Source organism: Hyla sarda, chromosome 11 (assembly GCF_029499605.1).
Source record: "Hyla sarda isolate aHylSar1 chromosome 11, aHylSar1.hap1, whole genome shotgun sequence".
NCBI lineage: Eukaryota > Metazoa > Chordata > Amphibia > Anura > Hylidae > Hyla > Hyla sarda.
This window is the reverse complement of record NC_079199.1, coordinates 28,959,547-28,983,763: the sequence shown is the minus strand read 5'-3', so window position 1 is coordinate 28,983,763 and position 24,217 is coordinate 28,959,547. Positions and strand designations below refer to the sequence as shown.

The following is a 24,217-nucleotide window of genomic DNA, read 5'->3' as shown; positions in this document are numbered from 1 at the left end:
TTTATTTTATTTTTTTTGTACTCGCTGTAAAATCTTTCTCGTAGCCTTCATTGGGGGACACAGAGACCATGGGTATATGCTCTTGCCACTAGGAGGTGCTGACACTAGGGGGAAAAAAAGTAGTCTCCTCCCTGGCAGGATATGCCCACCCACTGGAAGTGAGGTAATCAGTTTTGTCACAAAGCAGTAGGAGAAGCCAACCAAGAGACAAGTCCGAAGGACCCTAGAAAGGAATCCCGGAGAAACACTCAAGAACCGGAAAAGGTTATCCGGACAAGAATGGAGACCTGGGTGGGTGCTGTGTCACCCAATGAAAGCTACGAGAGAGATTTTACGGTGAGTACAAAAAAATCTCCTTTTCTCGGTTGCTCTTCATTGGGGGACATGGACACAGAGACCATGGGATGTACCAAAGCAGTCCCTAGGGTGGGAAAAACACCAGAGGAAGGGAGTCAGTCTGGAGAAGCCAACCAAGAGACAAGTCCGAAAGATCCTAGAAAGGAATCCCGGAGAAACACTAAAGAACCGGATAAGGTTATCCGTACAAGAATGAAGACCTGGGTGGGTGCTGTGTCCCCCAATGAAAGCTACGAGAAAGAGCTTTTACGGTGAGCACAAAAAGAATCTCCTTTTCTCGGTCGCTCTTTATTGGGGGACACAGAGACCATGGGGTGGGAAAAACACCACCTGAGGAAGGTAGTCAGTCCGGAAACTGAACCCCAGCCTGCTGTAAGACTCACAGAAGAGACCCTGGGCTAAAAGGCAACCGAGGCCTGGAACTGAGCGTCCGGCAGTTCCCACTGTCCATGGACTAGGATGCCAAGGAAGGGACCGTCCTTAGAAAAAGACTCTAAACCAACAGGCCACAGAGAGAGACAAGAAGGGGCGATGCGGAGACCTGATGGGCCGAACCAACCTGGAAGGAGGTAGGAAACCAACTCCAAGAAGCACAGAACCAGACAGAGGGAGAGCCCGGTTCGGAACAAAAAAAGGAAAAGGGAACAACAAAAGAACACCATACAGAGAGGACCAACCGAAACCAGAGAACCTGGCGAGAAAAGGCCAGGGAGAGCCGAAGGCGATTCGGTCAAGGTGAAGACCAGAAACTTCTGGAAAATAGAGACTGGAACAGTCTCCAAAGAGGCATAGTGCAGAAAATCCGAACCAAAACGCTGTAGGCACAAAAAAAAACACTGTCCCAGGGGTACAGCGTGAGCACCCGGGGAGAAGAGGGCACTTGGAGAGGACTCCACACAAGCTGAACAACGGGAAGAAACCACGCCACCGCCGTTCGCATATGCTCCCACAGAGTGAGAACTCTGCAGAATTATGTATGGCAGAGGCATAGGGCAAAAAACATTGTGCCGATAGCGCGCTCTGGGGAAAAAAAAAAGTCCTCCCTCAGTTAGTCTCCAGTTAGTCTCTAGAAAGTTTTATTTGGTGACAGGTACTCTTGTTAAAGGGGTACTCCGGTGAAAACCTTTTTTCTTTTTAAATCAACTGGTGAGTGAAAGTTAAACATATTTGTAAATTACTTCTATTAAAAAATCTTAATCCTTCCAGTACTTATTAGCTGCTGAATGCTACAGAGGAAATTCCTTTCTTTTTGGAACACTGATGACATCAGTGTTCACACAGTGCTCTCTGCTGACATCTGTCCATTTTAGCAACCATGCATAGCAGACGGATGCTAAGGGCAGCATGGTGGCTTAGTGGTTAGCACTGCTGCCTTGCAGTTCTGGGGACTTGGGTCCCACTAAGGACAACAATAAATAGTGTTGTTATTATTATTATTATTATTATTATTATTATTATTATTATTATTATTATTATTATTAAAACGTCAGCAGAGAGAACTGTGCTCGTGATGTCATCAGAGAGCATTCCAAAAAGAAAAGAATTTCCTCTGTAGTATTCAGCAGCTAATAAGAACAGGAAGGATTAAGATTTTTTAATAGAAGTAATTTACAAATATGTTTAACTTTCTGCCACCAGTTGATTTAAAAGAAAAAAGGTTTTCACCTGAGTACCCCTTTAAATAGGCCTCTGAAAAATGAAAGAAGCAATCTGATTGGTTCCTATCAGCATCTGCACCACTCTCTTCTTTATCGCTGATTGATAAATCTCCCTCATTGTGTTTAGGGACACAACACTCAATTATTCACTATTCTCTGCTGTTTTTTCTTCTAGAGTCAGATGCAGAAGTTGTCTGTGCTCGCCAGCGAGAGTTTACATAGTAACCAGTCTGTGTGGTTTGGCCATTATCCATCTTCAACCATTGTGTCACCTTCTCCCGGCATCCGGGCAGTGATGAGGTCAGTCATATCAATGCACAAATCTACTGCAGCATTGTTCTTACAAGGATACATTGTGTCATTCTTAGTACTTACTCTTCTGTCGTGCTAGTTGTGCTTGACTTGGACAGTAATTTATGGCTCCCCTGCTGTTGTAGAATGTTATCAGGGTTGCGCAGGTTTATTTATTTTTTGTTTTTTTTAATCTCAGTGCCACCCCAAAACAGAAAAATTGCTGATTTCTTGCAACAACAAAAAAAGCACCACACCTGTCCTCAGATACCTTCTATCTGTTGCTTGCTTGGTTTATAATTCTGTGCTTTGTGGGGGTCATGCCCTTACTCTGCATGCATTCACTTCCTTCCTGAGTCTGCTGTGTTTTGCTGAGTCTCACTGGTTCTCTAGCCTTCTCCTCTTCTCTGTTTTTATGTTGCAATCTGATAGACAGGACAGGAGTGAGCACAGTGAAGTGCTAGTCCCACCCTCACTTCCTGAAATTTGTCCCAGCCTGTGCTTTAGCTGGGACAAAAATGATTCAGCTGCTGGACAGGATTATGTTCTGGATGGTATGGGGACCCCTAGTGGTGTTTTTTATAAGCCATTTCTATGAAAAGGAGAGAACATTTTCTTATGAAGTATAATAGAAAGGTTAATGTTTTGCGAAGAAGCACAACATGTAAAAATTTTAATCTGACAGTGCCCATTTAAATGACTACTTTCATTTGCAAAAATTTTTTTATATAATGTAGAGAATACCATATCTATATTTGTAAGATACAGTGATCTCTCAACTTACAATGGCCCCTACATACAATAGTTTCAACATACAATGGTCTTTTCTGGACCATTGTAACTTGAAACCAGACTCAACATACAATGCTATGAACAGTCCAGATCTGTGAAACGTGTTAATGGCTGGAAGATCTGACCAATCAGAATGGACATTCACTGGTAAAACTTCTGTATTACTGAAGTGCATGCACTGACTGGTGTCTGGTAGCGCCCACTACAGTACAGGGAGGTAGTACATGTTCTTTGGACACCAGGTGAGGACGGCTCAATGTTACTTTTTCAAGACATTGGCCCTCATTTACTAAGAAAATCGGGTTGTAAGTCTATGTTGCTTTCTTACCCGACTGCTTTTCTTCCCTGGAATTTATTATTATGTCGCATCCTGTTTGTCGCACGTGGGTTTTGTTGGTTTTGGTTTCCAACTCCTCTGAGCTGTCGGGAAAAAATCCACAACAATACAACAAATTCGGGTTGGAAACCTTAATAAATACGTGGGAAAGCTCAGAAATGTCGGGTTACGCCCCTTTTTCGGGTTTGGGAGAATCCACATCGGGTCCGTCGGGAAAAAATGTCGCATCGTGTCGCAGACTGGCGCATGATGTCTGCGACATGTCGCAGACAAAGATGCGCCAAAAAAACCCGACAAGAGGTCGGGTTAAGAATAGTAAATGAGGGCCAATGTGTGTTCTGTACAGGACCCTGAAGAAGCTCCTGTCCTCTACATAGACAGTGATTACAGCTCCCATCAGATCTTGCTTTATCTATATTATCTACTTATTATTCTTTAATCCTCACTTTTTTCCTATTTTTGATGACATTTTGGGGCTTCAAAACCAATTACCAGGTTTTCATAGAGTTATGGTCTCAACATACAATGGTTGTCCTGGAACCAATGAATATTGTAACTTGAGGGACCACTGTACATTGGTAAAAAAAATGTGTTGTGTACAAGATGTCATTGGGGTTTAAACATGGTGTTCTTTGTAGTTCAGCAGTGGCGTATTTGTGCGGTCACCTGCACACACTAGGAGGGTTAGCCCCTGTTCTGCACTCCCAGCATCAAAAAGGGACATTAGAGCTGGAATTGGGAGACTGGATGCATAACAGAAGGTAAAACTTACTATACTGATATATAAATGATAGGTGGGCTGCTTTGACCATGGTATATTTCACATCCTTACCCTTTCCTTTCCAGATATCGCATATTTGCCTTTGACCATGACCTGTTCAGCTTTGTAGACCTCCTGTATGATGAATGGCCGGCTATCCTGATCACCAACCCTAAATCTGCCCTTTACACAAATCCAGCAGAAGAGCCTTTACAGTGGATCCTGCACTCAACACATATAAGGTTTCTATTTTACTTGGACATAAAAATAATCTGTATAGAATGAATATATATGTGTATGTGTGTATATATATATATATATATATATATATATATATATATATGTATGTGTGTATATATATATATATGTGTGTGTGTGTAAACTAATTTCATATGTGCAGTGAAAAAAATCCTTAGTACAGCTGAAAATCATTATTAAAGGGGTATTCCAGTGAAAAACTATTTTTTTTTTCATATCAACTGGCTCCAGAAAGTTAAACAGATTTGTAAATTACTATTATAAAAAAAAATCTTAATCCTTCCAGTACTTATCAGCTGCTGAAGTTGAGTTGTTCTTTTCTGTCTGACAACAGTGCTCTCTGCTGACACCTCTGTCTGTCTCAGGAACTGTCCAGAATAGGAACAAATCCCCATAGCAAACCTCTTCTGCTCTGGACAGTTCCTGAGACAGATAAAGGTCTCAGGCACCGTGGTCAGACAGAAAAGAACAACTCCACTTCAGCAGCTAATAAGTACTGGAAAGATGAAGATATTTTTTAAATAGAAGTGATTTACAAATCTGTTTAACTTTCTGAAGACAGTTGATATGAGAGGGGAATTTTTTTTTTTTTTTTAATGGAATACCCCTTAAAAAAATAAAAAATAAAAAAATTAGGGACTACTGCTTATATGCAGACCTTTGTGTCTCCAAGGTAAGACTACAAACAAACCCTTTTATATCAGTGGTCTCAAACTATGGCCCTCCAGATGTTGCAAAACTTCAAATCCCAGCATGCCCGGACAGCCTTTGGCTGTCCGGGCATGCTGGGATTTTAAGTTTTGCAACATCTATAGGGCCACAGGTTGAGATCGCTGCTTTATACCCTGAACATGCTGTTATACCTCTTCCACCTGTCCCCTAATTTCTTCTAATATGCATGCTGTCATTTAGCAAAATACAGGGAACGGTTGAAAAGAGTGACTGCAAAATCAAGGCCACACAAGGTTTGTTTGAGGTCTGGTGCAATAGATACATATAGAGCTGTGTAAGAGCAGATAGACTAAATTATAGGTGATTTTTTTTTTTTTTTTTTATTATTAATTTAATTTTCAAATTTGATTGATTTTTTTTTTATGTTAAAATCATTTTAGAAAAGAACAAAAAGGAAAGAAAAAAAATAGGGCTTCTATTCCGGCGTTTCTCCAATGATTAAAGCTTAATAATACAAATGTGGATGAAAAAGCTTTTAATAATAAAATGCAGCATTTTATCAATAAAGTGTTTTATACCCACTACATTTGAATTATTAAGCTTTAATCATTGGAGAAGCGCCGGATTAGAAGCCCTATTTTTTTTTTCGTTCTTTGTTCATTACAACGGTGAAGGTGATCTTGCACCAAAGGGGCCCACGGTAGCTGACCACAACATTCAGCCATTATAGGAGTTGTGCCCTATCTGGTAAGGGGCCGTCCATTTGATCCTGGATCTTATTATATTTCTATACGATACCAAAAGAAAAGATTCCCACACAGTAGGTCCTACGCCACAAGACATAGAATAATTCATAAAGAAAAAGGCGTCAAACAGGACATAGATATCACAAAGTATACTTTATTAACATGAATCCAAAATGACAAGACATTTAAAATAATTTAAAAGAATACATATATAGTAGTAAACATGAATCCAAAAAGTGCTGAGAGAGAAACGGGGGCTATGCTTGTCTGCCAGGGAAAGGGTGAAATGAATAGTGCACAATAAGTATTGACTCCCGTAGATTAATGAGGGAGGCTACGGCTCATAGGTTGTGGATTAAATATTAGAGTTGGATCCAGCAAATATGCTCGGATCGCAAGTAAGTACAGAAAAACAAAGAGCAGATAAGGGAGCCTCAGGGGATCAATAACGCATTATAGGTAGGACAAAACCTGAACTAGACAGAAATAACTAAATACTTTACCAAGTGGAGCAAGGAGTACAGCGCTACAGCCACCCGCCACCCAACGTTTCACCAATGAAGGCTTCTTCCGGGGTGTCTTCATTGTTTTTCTTGTGTAATTTCCAATAAGTTTGATGTGTCACATGACCCTCTTCCTATTGAAAAAACAAAAGTTGGATTCAAAATGGCTGACTTCAAAATGGCCACCATGGTCACCACCCATCTCGAAAAGTTTCCCCCCCCCCCTCACATATACTAATGTGCCACAAACAGGAAGTTAATATCACCAACCATTCCCATTTTATTTAAGTGCATCCATATAAATGGCCCACCCTGTATATATGTGATAGATAGATATAGAGATATATATATATATAATATATGTATGTGTGTGTATATAATATATATATATATATATATATATATATATATATATATATATATATATATATATATATATATATATATATATATATATAATCAAGTACACAGGTGCAAGCTGCTTCGGCTGAATTACAAGTACAAACAAAAGCATTACAGCAGCACACTGGTTCTTAGCTTACCATTTGGCCAAATAGTGTGTACCATCCCACCACAATAAGGTGACCTCAGTTGGGATGGACCCTACACTATAGATATGCCTCTCTTGGGCTAGCACTAAATCTACAGTTTCTGGGCATGTAAAATCCAGCTAGTCCCTACTTAAAAACACCTAGTGGAATGGGTGGATTGCACGAAGCAAGATGGAGTTAGCCACTCCCTCCACATATGTAACATAAAAAGCAAAAAAATGGTCAGCACATCCTATCCTACACAACTATTTATATATACATACACACACATATATACAGTCAGGGCTGTAAATGTTGGCACGCCTAAAATTTTAGTTCCAATACACAAAAAGGGAATAAACATTTGTATAGCAAAACATGTGTTACTGCAATCCTTTTGTGTGAGAAATACTTAATTTTCTTGAAAAATGTCAGGGGTGCCAACATTTACAGCCATGACTGTGTGTGTGTGTGTGTGTGTGTGTGTGTATATATATATATATATATATATATATATATATATATATATATACACAAAGTACACAGGTGCAAGCTGCGGCGGCTGAACTAAAAGTACAAACAAAAGAATTACAGCAGCACACTGCTAATGCTAAGATATATGTGTAATATAACACGTTTTTAATTGCAATACTGCTATAGAGAAAAATAGAGGCGCTTAGCTTACAATTTGGCCAAGTTTGTGCACTCCACCCATTCCACTAGGTGTTTTTAAGTAGAGAATAGCTGGATCTTACATACCCAGAAACTGTAGGTTTAGTGCTAGCCCAAGAGAGGCATATCTATAGATTAGGGTCCGTCCCAACTGAGGTCACCTTATCGTGGTGGGATGGTACACACTATTTGGCCAAATGGTAAGCTAAGAATCTTTATTTTTCTCAATAGCAGTATTGCAATGAAAATAGTGTTATATTACACATATATCTTAGCACTAGCAGTGTGCTGCTGTAATACTTTTATTTGTACTTCATTGTTTGTACTACATTTTATGACCTCACAACAGCTTAATGCCCAATGGAGGCACAACAGTACACGACATTACAACTTTCTATGATGTAACAGTGCCTGATAACTTTATAACTTCAATTACTGATGATATTCTGTTTTTCATCTTAAATCCTTTTGAAACGACAATCAGGTGTTTCTACGCACAGATCCTTTCAGTAGCCATAGATAAGAGGCTCATTGTAAGGCTCCTTTCACACTAGTGATTTTTCCGTTATTGAAGTTCCGTTGCATGTTCCGTCACAATTTTCGGCAAAAACCTGCCGTTACAAAACCCCTGACGGCCGACACTAAATCGCATTGCAGCCTATGGGATTTTGTAACTGCCCGTTTGCACCCGTATATGCCCGTAATTCATTACGGAGGTTATACAGTGACGGGACATCGTGGGGGAAAAATTACTGCATCATCAACTGCCGAGCCGAGAAGTTCGTGACGAATCGAATTTACTGTAAGTTCGCTCATCTCTAGTGACATCCACTCGGGGTCTAGCACTTGAACTAGTTACCATTTTTCTGCTTTGTTGCTGCCGTTAATAAAAGTAGGAATGGATGCCCTACTGCCAAAATATCTTTGCTAGTTACCACTTATACTGAAAAGAGCACAGTTTTACCATTTATACCTTGAAGAAACACTACACTTAGAAATTATTAATAGGGTAAGACAAGCATGCCCACACTGTGTGTAGAATCTTCCTATAACAGTCTTGTAAGTTTAGAACACAGTTGTTTAATTTCCCTTTGATCCATTTGTGTTTTCTGGTTGTGAATAAGTAAATAAGGGAAGGGCCTAGTCTCTAATTTCAGACAGGGCAGTGGGCTAGGGTCCTTTATATAGATAAGGGGGGTGGCTGATCTCTATATACCTTTTAGGGTACATCCAAATGTTGTGTACTGTACGTGCTACATACATTTATATTAGAAATTCTTTAGATATAGTTCTGTTTCATATATATATATATATATATATATATATATATATATATATATATATATATGCAAAATAAGTTTCTCATCACACCACCATATAAGGTAGTGTGCCCTCTGATCAGCTCTGGCTTTGGTTACAAAGTCTCAGAAGCTGATTGGGATTAATGCCAAGTCAGAATTCTGTGAAAGCTGTTTCGGGGTGCTTGCCCCTCTGCCCCTCGTCAGTACAGAACAGGGTAATCTGGCTTGGCTGAGGATGAGAGACCTTTAGTGTGTGTGTGTGTGTGTGTGTGTGTGTGTGTGTGTGTGTGTATATATGTATATATATATATATATATATATATATATATATATATATATATATGTGTGTATATATGTATGTATATATATATATATATATATATGTGTGTGTATATATATATATATATATATATATATATATATATATATATATATATATATATATATAATATATATATATATATAATATATATATATATATTAGCAATAATAGATCAGGGGGAGCACCAGGATTCCAGATCCGCCCGGGTGCCAAGCTTCGGGAACCGACCAACTCCCAAATAATATGTAGAATCAAGTAGAAGCGGCACACCAGTATACCAATGAAAGCGTGGGTTTATTCACACATCTATGCAGAAAAGCTACGTTTCGGCTCAGCAATAGAGCTTAATGCTTGAGAAAGGCTCTATTGCTGAGCCGAAACTTAGCTTTTCTGCACAGATGTGTGAATAAACCCACGCTTTCATTGGTATACTGGTGTGCCGCTTCTACTTGATGATTATATATATGTATATGTGTGTGTGTGTGTGTGTGTGTGTGTGTGTGTGTGTATGTATGTATGTATATAATGTGTGTGTATATAATATTATAAACTTTTTTTTTTTTTTTTTCCATACATAGGCTAGACCTCTACGAATGATGAACAGGGCATATTGTAATGATTTGCCATCACTTTATTTATTAGACTGTTTTCAACACTTATAGCGATAATTTAAGAATTCTGTTTCCTGTTCTCTGTTATAAAGAATCTTGGTATTTTCTCCGGACCCTATCACTTCAGTAAAGGTGTTCATAGATGGAGTTGAAGCCGGGGACGCTGTGCACTCATCTGGTCCACTATATGTTTTGGAATGGACGGCTGAAAAATATAAGAGCGGGCTTCATGAGATCAAAGTCAAAGTTAAGGTAATAAGTAATAGACAACACCTGGGAATACAGGCAGCTTATTTGCTATATTTTTTTTTTCTACAATACATAAAAACTTTATATAGGAAAAGATTGTGCAAGAAGAAATCCTACTCCATATAAAGCCTCCTTAGTATGTCCTATGTGTCATGCTGATCTGCAGTAAGAGCAATTGGAATCCCCTATAAGTCTTTTGCATCTCAGTGTGACCTGTCATATGGATATATAAGCAGTGACGTGGATGACTTAAAGGGGTTCTCTGGCCTCAGACATCTTATCCCCTATCCAAAGGGTAGGGGATAAGAAGTCTGATCGTGGGGGTCCCGCCGCAGAGACCCCCCCATGATCTCCGTGCTGCACCTGGCTGTCATGCCCCCTCCCATAGACATGAATAGAGGGGGTGTGTCGTGACATCGCGTCTCTGGACGCAGAAACCCAGCATTCTAAACATACTGTTTAGAATTCTGTGTGTGGCATTTTGGATAGGGGTTAAGATGTCTGTGGGTGGAGTACCCCTTTAACAAATAAGATGGCTGTAGTATTGAATTTATTTTCCTTTTACTTTCCTTACCATACTTTTATTTTATTTTTTTCTTTACAGGATGCATCCCAAAGAAGTCGATCTAGAAGCCACTTGTTCAGCTTAGAAGATAATGCAGCTGTCAGCTTTAGCATTTTTCCATCTTTAATTCTTCTTACTGATCATTATATTGTAGTAAGTTTTATGTTGTTGTTATACTAAGTCGCAACTGTGTTCTGTCATTTCTTAAAAAAACAAAACAAAAAAAATTACTTTGTTTAGACCCTACCGATCACTAGAACGAGCCAGGAGACTTCTCTCCCTCATCATACTGCCAGACACAGATTCTGTAGTACCGTAAGTCTATGAAGCCCTTTTGCAGCGAGCCAGGGACAGAGCACTCAGCCAAACTCTTTTCTCGGCTCGTCCTAACGATTGATGGGGATCTGAACACCCAGATTCTGATTAATCAAAACTTATGTCTTTGTGACAGCCCAAACTTTTTATTTAAATGACAGTGACACTTTAATGTTTTTTTTTCTCTAAGGGTGCATTCACACCACGTTTTTGCAATACAGTTCCCGTATCAGGTTTTTGATGAAAAACTGATTCCTCAAAAACGGACTAAACTGTATCAAAACGTGTGTACAAATTTCAACCCGTATACGGTTAAAAACCGTATACGGTTTGAAAAATGATGCCCGGTTGCATCCGTTTTCTAAGAAAAAAAAACGTATACCTTTTTAACTTTTCACTCCATTTTGACTAAAGTTTCACTTGTTTGATTGAAATTCCAAGAAAAAAAATTGTGCAAAGTCAAAAACCATATGGTGAAAACCAGATGGGACCATATGCACATACAGTTCTGTACAGTTCCCATTGACTCCCATGTTTAAAAAAAAAAAAAGTATACGGTTTAATACAGTTTTTCACCCGGACCAAAAACCATGGTAGACTACAGTTTTGGGTACGGGAACAAAAGCGGACAAAACCGTACAGAATGCAAAACAGACACAACCTGATGCATCTTTTGGCATACGGTTTTCAATGGAGAGTCAATTTATACGGTTTTCAATACGGTTCCGTACGGTTTTCACATTGAAAACGTATACGGGAACTGTATTACAAAAACGTGGTGTGAATGCACCCTAATATTGCGTCTTGTCTTATTCCCTTTTCCACAAGCAGCTTACGTTGTGGATCCTGTAATAAGACAGGACACAATATTAGAGAACCCCTTCCTCTGTAAGGTAATGCAGCAGCAGATGTGCATTGTCCAGAGATGATAACGCAGTACACGATAGCACATACCATTCCCTTATTCTTATTTAGCTTCCCCTATAGGGTATATATTTTTTCTTTACAGTGGACCTTTTTTTTTTTTTTTTTTCCCATTTAATTTTGCAGAACTTTTGACCCTTGCTACATAGTACAAAAATAGTAGGCAAATAATATGGAGTCCTCTTGGACAGGTATCTTTCAATCCCCGTTCCAAATCTATTTAGTGCAAACCAAGAGGAGAGAGGGTTAGCTCATCGCATGTTGTTCAGACAGGTGCGTTACTGTTTTGAAAAATCACTCACAAGTCAGACATTCGTCTTAGCATTTCTTCTTTTTTATTCTTTCTATAGAAAAAGGTTGTACAATGGTCAGACTGACAGCTAAGAGATGTGACATCTACGGCACACCTTAGTCCGGACGCAACGTTTTGGGGGAACGCCCCCTTACTCATGCCTACTGGGCTGTGTGGGCTGAGACCTAAAATACCTATGCACACTCCTGGTTACAATCAGATAGCTCCTAGTAACATACATGAAGCGGACATAGTCTCTTAATGGTATAAACCTTGCAAAAAAAAAAATTTCACTAACATATGCATATTCTTAAAGGGGTACTCCGCTGCTCGGCATTTGGAACAAACTGTTCCGAATGCTGGAGCCAGCGCCGGGAGCGTTTGACATCATAGCCACACCCCCGCATGATGTCACGCCCCAGCCCCTGAATGCAAGTCTATGGGAGGGGGCGTGACGGCCGTGACTCGGACCGGTGCCCGGTTAGGCACCCAACAATAATGAAGAATAGGCAGGAGGCCCAGCACTACAATGATATGCAGCTTTATTCAAATGGACAACACACGGTAAAAGCGACAGGCAGACGCGTTTCGAGCGCATGCGCTCGAAACGCGTCTGACTGTCGTTTTTACCGTGTGTTGTCCATTTGAATAAAGCTGCATATCATCGTAGTGCTGGGCCTCCTGCCTATTCTTCCATATTTTAGTATGTCTGATATTCCAGTAAAATTCGTACAAGGTGCTTGACTTTGTGCCATAATGCAGTGTGAAAATGCTTGGTAATTGTGTTTTTTTTTCTCTTTACTTTCCCCAGTCACAAGTGCTGTTCATTCTGATTGTACTGAGTCAGCTCATAATACTTATTTTTTACCGGTTTAGAAGGCGAAATGTTCTTAGAGGTAAGTGCAAAGACCATTTATTTTTTTTACACGTATCCTTTTAATGCCAAAGTCAAATTACACTGTTACAGTCCAGTAGTCAAGATTCATACGTAGAGTACAGAGAACGCCAAAGCAGGAGAGCACAGGGCCATATAAATGATGTATAATGTATATAGCCAGCTGAATACAGGCAGCCTAGAATGTAATAAAGTGTCCTGCTATTGGCCAATATAGGCAAACCTATTTATTGGTTATTAGGGGTGTGAATTGCCAGTGTGGCGATTCAATATATCCAGATATATCGCGATACTGTCTAGGTGGTGATACATCGCGATATATCCTGATTCTGTCTCAAAAACAATGTCTTTTACACTTTTATGAAAACTTTTTTTTTTTTATACACTTTATTAGACTTTTAGGAGGAATCATTAGATTCCGCAGACAGATGAATAGAGTTCTATTGAACTCCATTGATCTGTGATCCATTGATAGAGCCTGGTCCAGCCAGGATCTATCAATGACAGAGCCACGGAGAGACGGGAAGCAGAGGTAAGTCCTCCGGCTACCTCTATAGTGGATCGCCCCCCCCCTGCGATCGCGCTGCGGGGGGCGATCTAGCCCACCAGGGAGCATTCATAGATCCTTTTAGACGCCGCTGTCAGCTTTGACAGCGGCGATCTAGAGGGTTAATAGCCAGCCGCGGCGATCGCCGTATGCTGGCTATTAGCGGAGGCCCCGACTACTGAGAGCAGCCGGGGGCTGCAGAGTATGGAGCGGGCAGGAGTCCGGAGCCCGCTCCATACAGACTGCTGAGCGCCGCATGCTGGCTATTAGCGGCGGCCCTGGCTACCGAAATCAGCCGAGGGCTGCAGAGTATGGAGCGGGCACGAGTCCGAAGCCCGCTCCATACACCCCTCTGAGCGCCGCATGATGGATATTGGCGGCGGTGTCGCATCAGCGGCTCCCGGCTACTGAAATCAGCCGGGGGCTGCAGAGTACGGAGCGGGCACGAGTCAGAGCCCGCTCCATACACCCAGAGCGACGCCGCGTCCGATCCGGCCTGCCCGGCTCCACAAATGTGGAATTTGTATCTCCTGATGCCCGGGACATGCTGTTCCGGGTGTCAGGAGATACAAATTCCACATCCCTAAAAGGATCGATTCAAAAATATTTTGAATCGATTCAGTATCGCCAAATGAAAAATCACGATAATCGCGCGAATCGATTATTATTTTTTTTTTCTTACATCCCTATTGGTTATAGAAACACTATTATCACAGATGCAGTTTTGCAGTGCTAATAATATTAATTGACTTACCGTATTAGGACAAAAAAATACTTACTGTGTTTTCTTGAATCACATTTGTTTAGGCCCACCTGGATGTTTCACACTGGCCTCATTTTCCATGCATGTACTAAGCAAAAACAATACTTTCTTCTATGCCATCTTTCTACTCAATTTTTATACAGCAGTTGGTAAGTGGAACATTATAATTTATTACAAAAGTGAATGTAAGATGCAAGTAGCATTTTCTACTTGTATCTTAAAGGGGTTAATATATATAATCAACTGGCTCCAGAAAGTTAAACAGATTTGTAAATTACTTCTATTAAAAAAATATTAATCCTTTCAGTACTTATGAGCTGCTGAAGTTAAGTTGTTTTTTTCTGTCTACGTGCTCTCTGACACCTGTCTCGGGAACTGTCCAGAGTAGAAGCACATTCCCAAAACAAGCTTCTTCTACTCTATGCAGTTCCCGAGACAAGCAGAGATGTCAGCAGAGAGCACTGTTGCCAGACAGAAAAGAACAACTCAACTTCAGCAGCTGATAATTATTGGAAGGATTAAGATTTTTTAACAGAAGTAATTTACAAATCTGTTTAACTTTCTGGAGCCAGTTGAGAGAGATAGAGATAGATAGATATAAGTTTTTTTTTTTCCTGGAATACCCCTTTAAATTCACTGTAGCTTTTTATATTAACTTTTATTCATACTATTGTTTTTTTTTTAACAAAATTGTTGTATGTTGAGCAAATGTACAGAACTGTTTTGTTCTTTATCACACACATTTGGAGAACTTAATTCTTTATTTCCAAATGTGTCATATACGGGGTTTGCACCTCAACCTGATCTTTCTGGCAACATCCTTACTGCCATTTGTTCCAGGTGTCTGCGCGCACCTCCAAGGCGGTCAGGGTTGGGTCACCCTCTTTGTTTTCTGAAAACAACACTATGGGGGAAACTTATCATTCCGTGCAGAGTGGTAAAATTGTGCCAATGAAATGCACAGGCTGAGTCTTTAGGCAGAAAATGCTGCCACTTTGCGTTGGTGCTGGAAACTATAAATTCCACCCTATATGATTCATCTACAGGTCCCTGGTTTATTGGAGAAATAATTGATGGCCATATAGGAGTTTGCTTTTCGTTTGGAGTGGTTGTCGGGGGTCATTTCTTAGAAGGAAGCATGACGTATATGGTTGGAATAACACAGGTTTGTAACGAACTACCCATTCATAAGTCATTCACTAAAATATAAAGGTACCTGGTGATTACGTGATCACTAATACTGAAGCAGTGGGCAGGATTACTGCCTCCAGAACTATATACACTGTCACGATCACACCCTATATGTCTAACCAAGACGCTAGAGAGAGTGTGATGGTGCAAGGGTTAAAGCCGCCAGACCTCTGGGTATCCACTACTAGTCCCAGAAAGTCACCAAATTAACCCTTTGACAGTTTCACCAGAGCTTCCTTTAGAAAGGTGAGCTCCTATATTTAGAGATCTAAGACCAGAGCTGATTCATTTAAACATTTAATCTGATAAAAGGTATCACCGTGCTACGTATGAAATAAACAAATGCCATACAGATGCAAAAATATGAGCTCAGCAAGACAAGTTCAGAAACAAAAAAAAGTCCTTACAGCATAATGGTATAGCAGTCCTTGTGAGTGAGAGTCCAGCTGTATCTTAGGATGTCTTGTCAGCTTTTGCCACAGGCTTGAGCAAAGGTTTGTCCAGCGTCTGTTTTTATAGTGTTTTTTTAGGAGGGAAAAGAGAATTCATCTGATCCCACAAAGCGGGGGGGGGGGGGGGGGGGGTTGGAGGGGCAGGGGGGGGGGGGCGACTGCCATCCCTCTTTCCTGGTCCTTTATCTTAATTTGTTTTATGATGGGACCAGAGTGCATGACTTCAAAGGAGGTATAACACAGATAGACAGACCCCCACAATAAAACTGGAATACACAAAAACAAATACACAGTCTGAATGAACCCTCACCCATGTCTTAAATTATACATTATACACAGATACATTTATAATACAGTGGTCCCTCAACAAACGATGGCTGTCCGGGCATGCTGGGAGTTGTAGTTTTGCAACATCTGGAGGTCCGCAGGTTGAAGACCACTGGTATTGGAGGTTATACTCACGTGTCCCTTCCGCTCCGGACCGTCACCGCTGCCCTGGATGTCTCCTTCCATCGCTGTCACCACGTCCCCGGGGTGTCCCCGACGCTCCGTCAAGGCCTCTGCTTCCCCGGCATCCTCGCTCTCCGTCGCCGCCATCACGTCGCTACGCACGCCGCTCCTATTGGATGACTGGACGGTGTGCGCAGCGACGTGATGACTACGATGGAGAGCGCCGACGATGCAGGGGGATCCCGAAGAGGACGCGCCGGAGCCCCGAGGACAGGTAAGTGATCGTCAGCGGGGCACCGTAAACGGCTATCCGGTGGCAGCTGAAGCAGTCTTCGCTGCCGGATAGCCGTTTATGCGATGGCCCCGACATACAAAAGCATCGTATGTTGATGCTGCCTTCAACATGCGATGTGAGAGGCCATTGTATGTTGAAATGATCGTATGTCGGGGCCATCGTAGGTCGGGGGGTCACTGTACACATGTAGGATTCCATAATCAGGCCTTGGGCCTGACATACACTTACTGTATATACCAATGTTTTACAACCAGGGTGCCTCCAGGTGTTGCAAAACTGCAACTCCAAGCATGCCCGGACAGCCTTTGGCTGTCCGGGCATGCTGGGAGTTGTAGTTTTGCAACACCTGGAGGCACCCTGGTTAGGAAACACTGGTATATATACTAACTGAGCTCTATGCGTACACTGATCAGAAAGGCAAGCATTGTAATAAACTGCCTGTGGCTTTATTTAGTGATGTCTGATGGCCAATTCTCCACATGTTTAGATAAACCTCTGCATTATGTGTGGACCAGCTGGATATTATTAGACATTTGTTGGGCCACAAGTGGTTAAACAGAGGGTGCATGAGCGGTTTGCAGAGCAAATAAGTTAAACCTTTGCAGCTCTTGGAGCCTGTAAACAAACTCTACCACTGTTTCTAGTGAATCAGAAAGTAAATAAAAATCAGTTATGTGTACTTTTTTTTTTTTAAATTTTTAATTTTGTTGATTTTTTTTGCAGATGGTGTTCTTTAATATTCCCTTGACTATGTATCTCTGCTGGTGTCTGTTGCTGCGATGTAGAGGTTTCAGTTTCTTTTCCCATCTGAAGCATAGCAGGAAGATAGTCTGCATTCCAATTCATTTCTTCATGGTTCTCCTCCTGGCATGGCAAATCTTCTCCGTCTTCTTCTTGATGTTGACCTATGGCACCTTAGCCACTTTCCTCTCGCCAATGAAGCTGTGGCTGGTGGTCGCCACACTGATCTTGGGTAGGACAGTATGGGTATACAACTCGGCAGAACTGAGATCTTACATAATAGAGTTAAAAAACTGCCAAAGCACATGACCCTAACTGGCCTGTCATCTATACCAGATACGCTGTATGTGGTATATTCAACTAATGTAATCCTCAATGACCTATAGCACGTCAAGATGTGATGGGACAATTTACTGCTTTCTCTCATTTTGATTTGCTGGATTTCTGTCTCCACATTAAAGGGGTACTCCGCACCCCTAGACATCTTATCCCCTATCACGCCCCGCCTCCCTCAGTGCAAGTCTATGGGAGGGGGCGTGACGGACCTCCCATAGACTTGTATTGAGGGGGCGGGGCGTGATGTTACACAGGGCGTAGTCGTGACATCATACTCTTCCGCCATTGTGGTCGGGATCCGAAGCCTCCAACGTTGCCGGTGTGAGGTGGAAGCCGTACAGGTGGGTGCTGCAGCCGGTATCCCGGGGGTTCCAAGCAGCAGGACCCCTGCGATCTGAGATCTTATCCCCTATCCTTTGGATAGGGGATAAGATGTCTAGGGGTGCGGAGTATCCCTTTAATCTCACATGAGTTATCTGATTGGATCGGAAGGTATAAATTTACAACCTCAAAAGCTTGTATGAGCTGAAAAATTCAAAAGTTGAAACAAAATAATATTTGAGAATGTATCATTAGAAAAGGACATTATTTAAATCAGGTGTTTATTATAAATACCTTTTAAAGGAGTAGTCCAGTGGTGAAAAACGTATCCCCTATCCTAAGGATAGGGGATAAGTTTCAGATCGCATTCTCCTGTACAGGGCCCCTGCAGCCCGCGATCCTGTACAGGGCCCCCCCGTGATCTCCTGTACAGGGCCCCTGCAGCCCGCAGGAATGGGGCGTGTTGACCACCGCATGAAGTGGCCGCTGACACGCCCCCTCAATACAACTCTATGGCAGAGCCGGAGCGCTGCCTTCGGCAATCTCTGGCTCTGCCATAGCGCAGTATTAAGGGGCATGTCAGCCGCCGCTTTGTGCGGTGGTCGACACCCGTTATCTGGCCAGATACCCGGGGCCCCGTACAGGAGATCGCGGGGGGCCCCAGCGGTCGGACCCCCGCGATCTGAAACTTATCCCATATGTTTTTCAGCATTGGACTACCCCTTTAACCTCTTAAGGACTCAGACCATTTTCACCTTAAGGACTCAAAACAATCTTAGTTTTTGCACTTTCGTTTTTTCCTTCTTATCTTCTAAAAATCGTAGCGCGTTCAATTTTGCACCTACAGACCCATATAAGGGCTTGTTTTTTGCGTCACCAATTGTACTATGTAATGACATTACTAATTTTATAGCAATCTGCGGCAAAACAAAAAAATAATAATTGGTGGGGGGTGAAATGGGAAACTAACTGCCATTGTGCAACTTTTTAGGGCTTCCGTTTCTGCGCAGTGCACTTTTTGGTAAAAAGGACGCCTTATTTTTATTCTGTAGGTCCATGCGGTTACAAGGATACCTAATTTATGTAGGTTTTATTTATTTTACTACTTAAAAAGTTATAACTACTTGCACCAAAATTAGTATGTTTAAAATTATCATCTTCTGACCCCTATAACTTTTTTATTTTTCCGCGTATGGAGCTAATGAGGGCATATTATTTGCGCTGTGGTCTGTAGTTTTTATCGGTACCATTTTTGTTTTGATGGGACTTTTTGATCTTTTTTTTTTTTTTTTGGTATATGAAGTGACCAAAAATTCAAAATTTACGTGTTACGTGTACGCCATTGACCAGGCGGTTTAGCTAACCTTATATTTTAATAGTTTGGACATTTACGCACGCGTCGGTACCACATATTATTATTTTTTATTACATTATTTTATTTAAAAAATTGGAAAAGGGGGTAATTCAAACTTTTAGGGGGGGCTTATTCACATTTATTCAATTTATTTTACCACTTTACTTTTATTTTTTTATCCCCCTTAGGGGGCTATAACATGCAATCTTTTGATTGCTTACACTGATCAATGCTAAGCCATAGCATTGATCAGTGTTACCGGCGCTCTGCTGCTCCAGCCGCCTGCTCAGGAGGCTTGGAGCAGTAGATCGCCAATCGGACGACGAGGAGGCAGGTGAGGACTCTCCCGTCGTCCAGTAAGCTGATCGGGACATCGCTATTCTGTCGCGATAGTCCTGATCAGCTCCACTAAGCTGCCGGGATAGTTTTACTTTCACTTTAGACACCGTGATCAACTTTGATCGCGGTGTCTAAAGGGTTAATGCTGGGCATCGGCCCGATCGGCGGGTCCTGGCATTAGCTGGGTCCTGGCTGCCCAGAGCAACCGGGACCAACCGGGTTCAACTCGTTCTCCGCTCGTGAGAACGGTTTAAACCCCGTTAGCAGGACACAGGACTTACAAGTACACCCTGAGTCCTTAAGTGGTTAAAGTTTATAACTTATCACCTGTTTACAGGATAGGTGATCAGTATGTGGTCTATTGGGGGTCTCTTTGCACTGTTAAGTGGAGTAACAGTGTATTTGCTTGATCATGGCTCCATTCACTCGCTGTGGAAATGGCAGATAACCATGCGCTGTATTTGACTATCTTTAGCAGTCCCATAGCAAGCGGCAGATCCATGGGAGCTGCAACCTCATTCACTTGGGGGATGACACCTACATCGTGATCGGTGGTGGTCCCAGTGGCCAAGCCACCCACTGATCAACACTACTTATCACCTAACCGGTAAATAGGTGATAAGTTATAATCTTAGGATAACCTCTTTTAAAAGTTGTATTGTAAAAAAGAAAATTAAAAACGCACCAAAAGAGAGGGGAAGAAAATGTAGAACAGAAACGATAATCCTATATAGGGTGATTTGATTTAATTCTTTGTGATCTATTTTTTATTTATTTACAATTTGTCGGGCATTTGGAGCATCTAATCTTTTTCATGCTGCCTGAACCGGGTGGTCCTCAGCTTGTCCTCACCCCGCCAGCCTTGATTGATCTTGCTTCATTTCCAAAAGGGAAGCAGGGCAGGCAAAAGCCGCTGAGGTCTGTCCTTATGACTGGAAGTACAGGCAGCATGAAAGTGATGACCGGCCCCTTTTTAAAGGGTACCTCTCATCAAATAAACTTTTGATATATTTTAGATTAATGAATGTTGAATAACTTTCCAATAGCATGTTAATGAAAAATATGCTTCTTTCTTTTGTATTTTTCCCGATCAGTCCTGTCATCAAGCATTTCTGACTCATGCTGGAGTCCTAAACACTCAGAGCTGCCAGCCTGCTTTGTTCACAGCCGAACAGGCTGTGAACAAAGCAGGCTGGCAGCTCTGAGTGTTCTCCTTTGTGAACAAAGCAGACTGGCAGCTCGTAGTGTTTAGGACTCCAGCATGAGTCTGAAATGCTTGCTGCAAGGACTGGTAGGGAGACCCCTAGTGGTTATTTCTTCAAAGTGGAAATTTAAATAGAAAGAAGCATATTTTTTAATAACATGCAATTGTGAAGTTATTCTGCATACATTAATCTATAATATATATAAAAAAAATTTGATGAGAGGTACCCTTTAAAGATCATTTTATAGGCTGCTATATTTAAAGTTTTATCGTATATCATAGTGATATTTTTTTTTCTTTTTCGATTCCTAGTAAATTATCAAAATGCTTATCACTTTTATTATGCAATAGATTTTAGTGACCGTACCTTCAAGCTACCATATGAGCGGGTTCCTATTGCACATTCTCCAATGACTGCCTTGCTGCTAAATTGTTCTCATTTAAAAGGTGCAGCCTGCCACATTGCATTACACGTCCATTCAGCATTTAGAGCTCTGGAGTTCGCTTGGCAACATATTGCTGTCTAGAGAGACTGTTTATCTCTGAGCGGTTCTAGTGCCAGCAGGTTCTACCGGCGCCTGCTGTTTGCAGAATGTCTACTAGAAATTTTATGGGGGGGGGGGTCATTCTGCAAAAATTCTGCCGTGTGAACATGGCCTTATAGTGTTCTACCACTGAACTACAGAGATTCTCTTCTTCAGGAAGCAGTAGTAGGACATCAGATGAAAAATGGATTTATTTTAAAGGGGTACTCCGCTGCTCAGCGTTTGGAATAAACTTTTCCGAACACAGGAGCCGGCGCCGGGTGCTCGTGACGTCATAGCCCCGTCCACTCATGATGTCAAGCCCCAGCCCCCTCAATGCAAGTCTATGGGAGGGGGCGTGACATCCGTCACGCCCCCTCTCATAGACTTGCATTGAAGGGGAGGGGTGTGGTGTCACAAAGGGGCGGGGCTATGCTGTCACAAGCTCCCGGCTCCAGCAATCGGAACAGTTTGTTCCGAACGCTGAGCAGCGGAGTACCCCTTTAAGGGCTCTTAGAAGTCTGTGTGCTGACTTAGAGAGCTGCACAACTGAGAAATTGTACGTAGCTGTAATACAATTGTGTGCATGAGCCCTAAATCTCAGAGGAGTTTCCTGTATTTTTAAAGCTGTTATTAGGCATTGACAGAAAAAAAATCTTTTGTGGGACTGACATGCAGGATGTAATGAATGTACTCTTATTTAGCACTGCTACTAAGGCTAGAGCGATACCACGACTTTAGCCACAACGCAATCCATGTAGCCAAAAGTCAAGTTCATGTTGCAACCCTCAAGTGACCAGACCAGGAGACCATCTTGGTTGGTTTACTGGCCGCTATTTGGTCGCAGTCACTTCCAGATCACAAGGTGACCCAATGCACTTATTAGCCACAAAGTGTCAGGAAATGTGTTGTTGTGAAATTGGCCGAGTATCCTGGGTTGCACAGCGACACAATCATGTTCATGAAAAAAACACTTTTTTCTCTTTTGGTGGATTGAGTTCTCCATCTGGACTGTTTATCGTGTAATTCTGGTTGCAATTGGGCAAAAGAGAAGATATAAGTGGGGAAAAATGCATAAATGTTGTTTACAAATGATCCCAATGTGCTGTATATGAAGCCTACGCTTTATTTGTTTAGATTTGTCATGGGAATTTCTCGGAGATCCCAGGACAATACAGATTACCATAGCGTATCCGTGCAGCGCACATTATGTGCAGGATACATATTTATTTGTGATAATCATATGCCAACCATCATCTCGTCTGCGTCACATGGATTTATACAACATCAGACCTTGGAAATGGAAGTTTTGGTTTTTCCTTGTTGCTTATTTCGTGTACCTCTGTTTGGCAATGTTCACATGGTTGCCAATTTTAAAAGAAATGGCATGAAGTATACTAAAAAAAAATACAAAGGTTTCTCTGGAATCTGTGTTACTTCCGGCAAGAGATGCATGGCCTGGAAAGAAGACTTAAGTTTGCATGTAACAAAAGTTCTTTACTGCAAATGTGTAAAAAATCCTAATCTTGATGCATGGCACACATTGAAATCCACCTATACAATCCTTTTAGAAGTTCAATATCAAATACTGTACTATGCATTGAAATTCAGTATTTTTATATATTTTTTTCAATTAAAATGTTTTTATTAACTCCTTAACGAGGCAGGACTTATATTTAGGTCCTGCGATATAACACGGGGTCACGCGGTGACCCTGCATCATAACTGGTCTGTGCCGGCGCTCATCAACGGATCGCGGTGATGCCTGGTATTAACCCTTCAGACGTGGCAATCAAAGTTGATTGCGTCTGAAGCCGCGTCTGAAGTGAAAGTGAAAGCTTCCCGGCAGTTCAGTGGTGCTGTTCGGGACCGCCGCAGTGAAATTGCGGCGTCCTGAACAGCTTGCAGGACGCGAGGAGGATCCCTACCTGCCTCCTGCGCGTCCGATCGCCGAATGACTGCTCCGTGCCTGAGATCCAGGCAGGAGCAGTTGAGCGGCGATAACACTGATCAATGCCATGCTATTGCATGGCAGTGATCAGTGTAGGAAAAAAAAGGAAAAATAGTGTTAAGAAATGTGATTTAACCCCTTCCCTAATAAGTCAGAATCACCCCCTTTTCCCATTTCAAAAAACTAAAAACTATGAATAAAATTTAAACATGTGGTATCGCAGCGTGCGTAATGTCCGAACTATAAAATTAAATTATTTAAACGGCACGGTTAATGGCGTACACGTAATTCCAGAATAGTCCAAAATAGCATATTTTTGGTCACTTTTTATACCATAAAAAAATGAATAAAAAGCGATCAAAAAGTCTGATCAAAACAAAAATGGTACCAATAAAAACTTAGTCCATCCTCACAGGTGTCACCAAAATGGTCTTACTATATGCTAAAATCTACACTTTGCAATGTTGGTACTCTGGTGGAAAACAATAATTTTCATATCAACTGTCTCCAGAAAGTTAAACAGATTTGTAAATTACTTCTATATAAAAATCTTAATCCTTCCAGTACTTATCAGCTGCTGTATGCTCCACGGGAAGTTGAGTTCTTTTCTGTCTGACCACAGTGCTCTCTGCTGACACCTCTGTCTATGTCAGGAACTGTCCAGAGTAGGAGCAATTCCCCATACCAAACCTTTCCTGC

At 41.5% G+C, this 24,217-nt stretch overlaps 1 protein-coding gene across 1 annotated transcript in view; it reads left to right on the top strand.

Annotated features, from left to right (window-relative positions):
- Nucleotides 1-20,941, top strand: part of TMEM62 (transmembrane protein 62) — a 35,381-nt gene extending 14,440 nt beyond the window's left edge. The window contains exons 6-14 of the mRNA XM_056547127.1: nt 2,191-2,315; nt 4,074-4,196; nt 4,282-4,437; nt 9,903-10,062; nt 10,664-10,777; nt 12,967-13,051; nt 14,405-14,509; nt 15,407-15,525; nt 17,472-20,941. Coding sequence (XP_056403102.1) covers nt 2,191-2,315; nt 4,074-4,196; nt 4,282-4,437; nt 9,903-10,062; nt 10,664-10,777; nt 12,967-13,051; nt 14,405-14,509; nt 15,407-15,525; nt 17,472-17,798 — 1,314 coding nt within the window. The 3' untranslated portion in view covers nt 17,799-20,941. The remainder of the gene's footprint in view (nt 1-2,190; nt 2,316-4,073; nt 4,197-4,281; nt 4,438-9,902; nt 10,063-10,663; nt 10,778-12,966; nt 13,052-14,404; nt 14,510-15,406; nt 15,526-17,471) is intronic.
- Nucleotides 20,942-24,217: the final 3,276 nt, after the last annotated feature.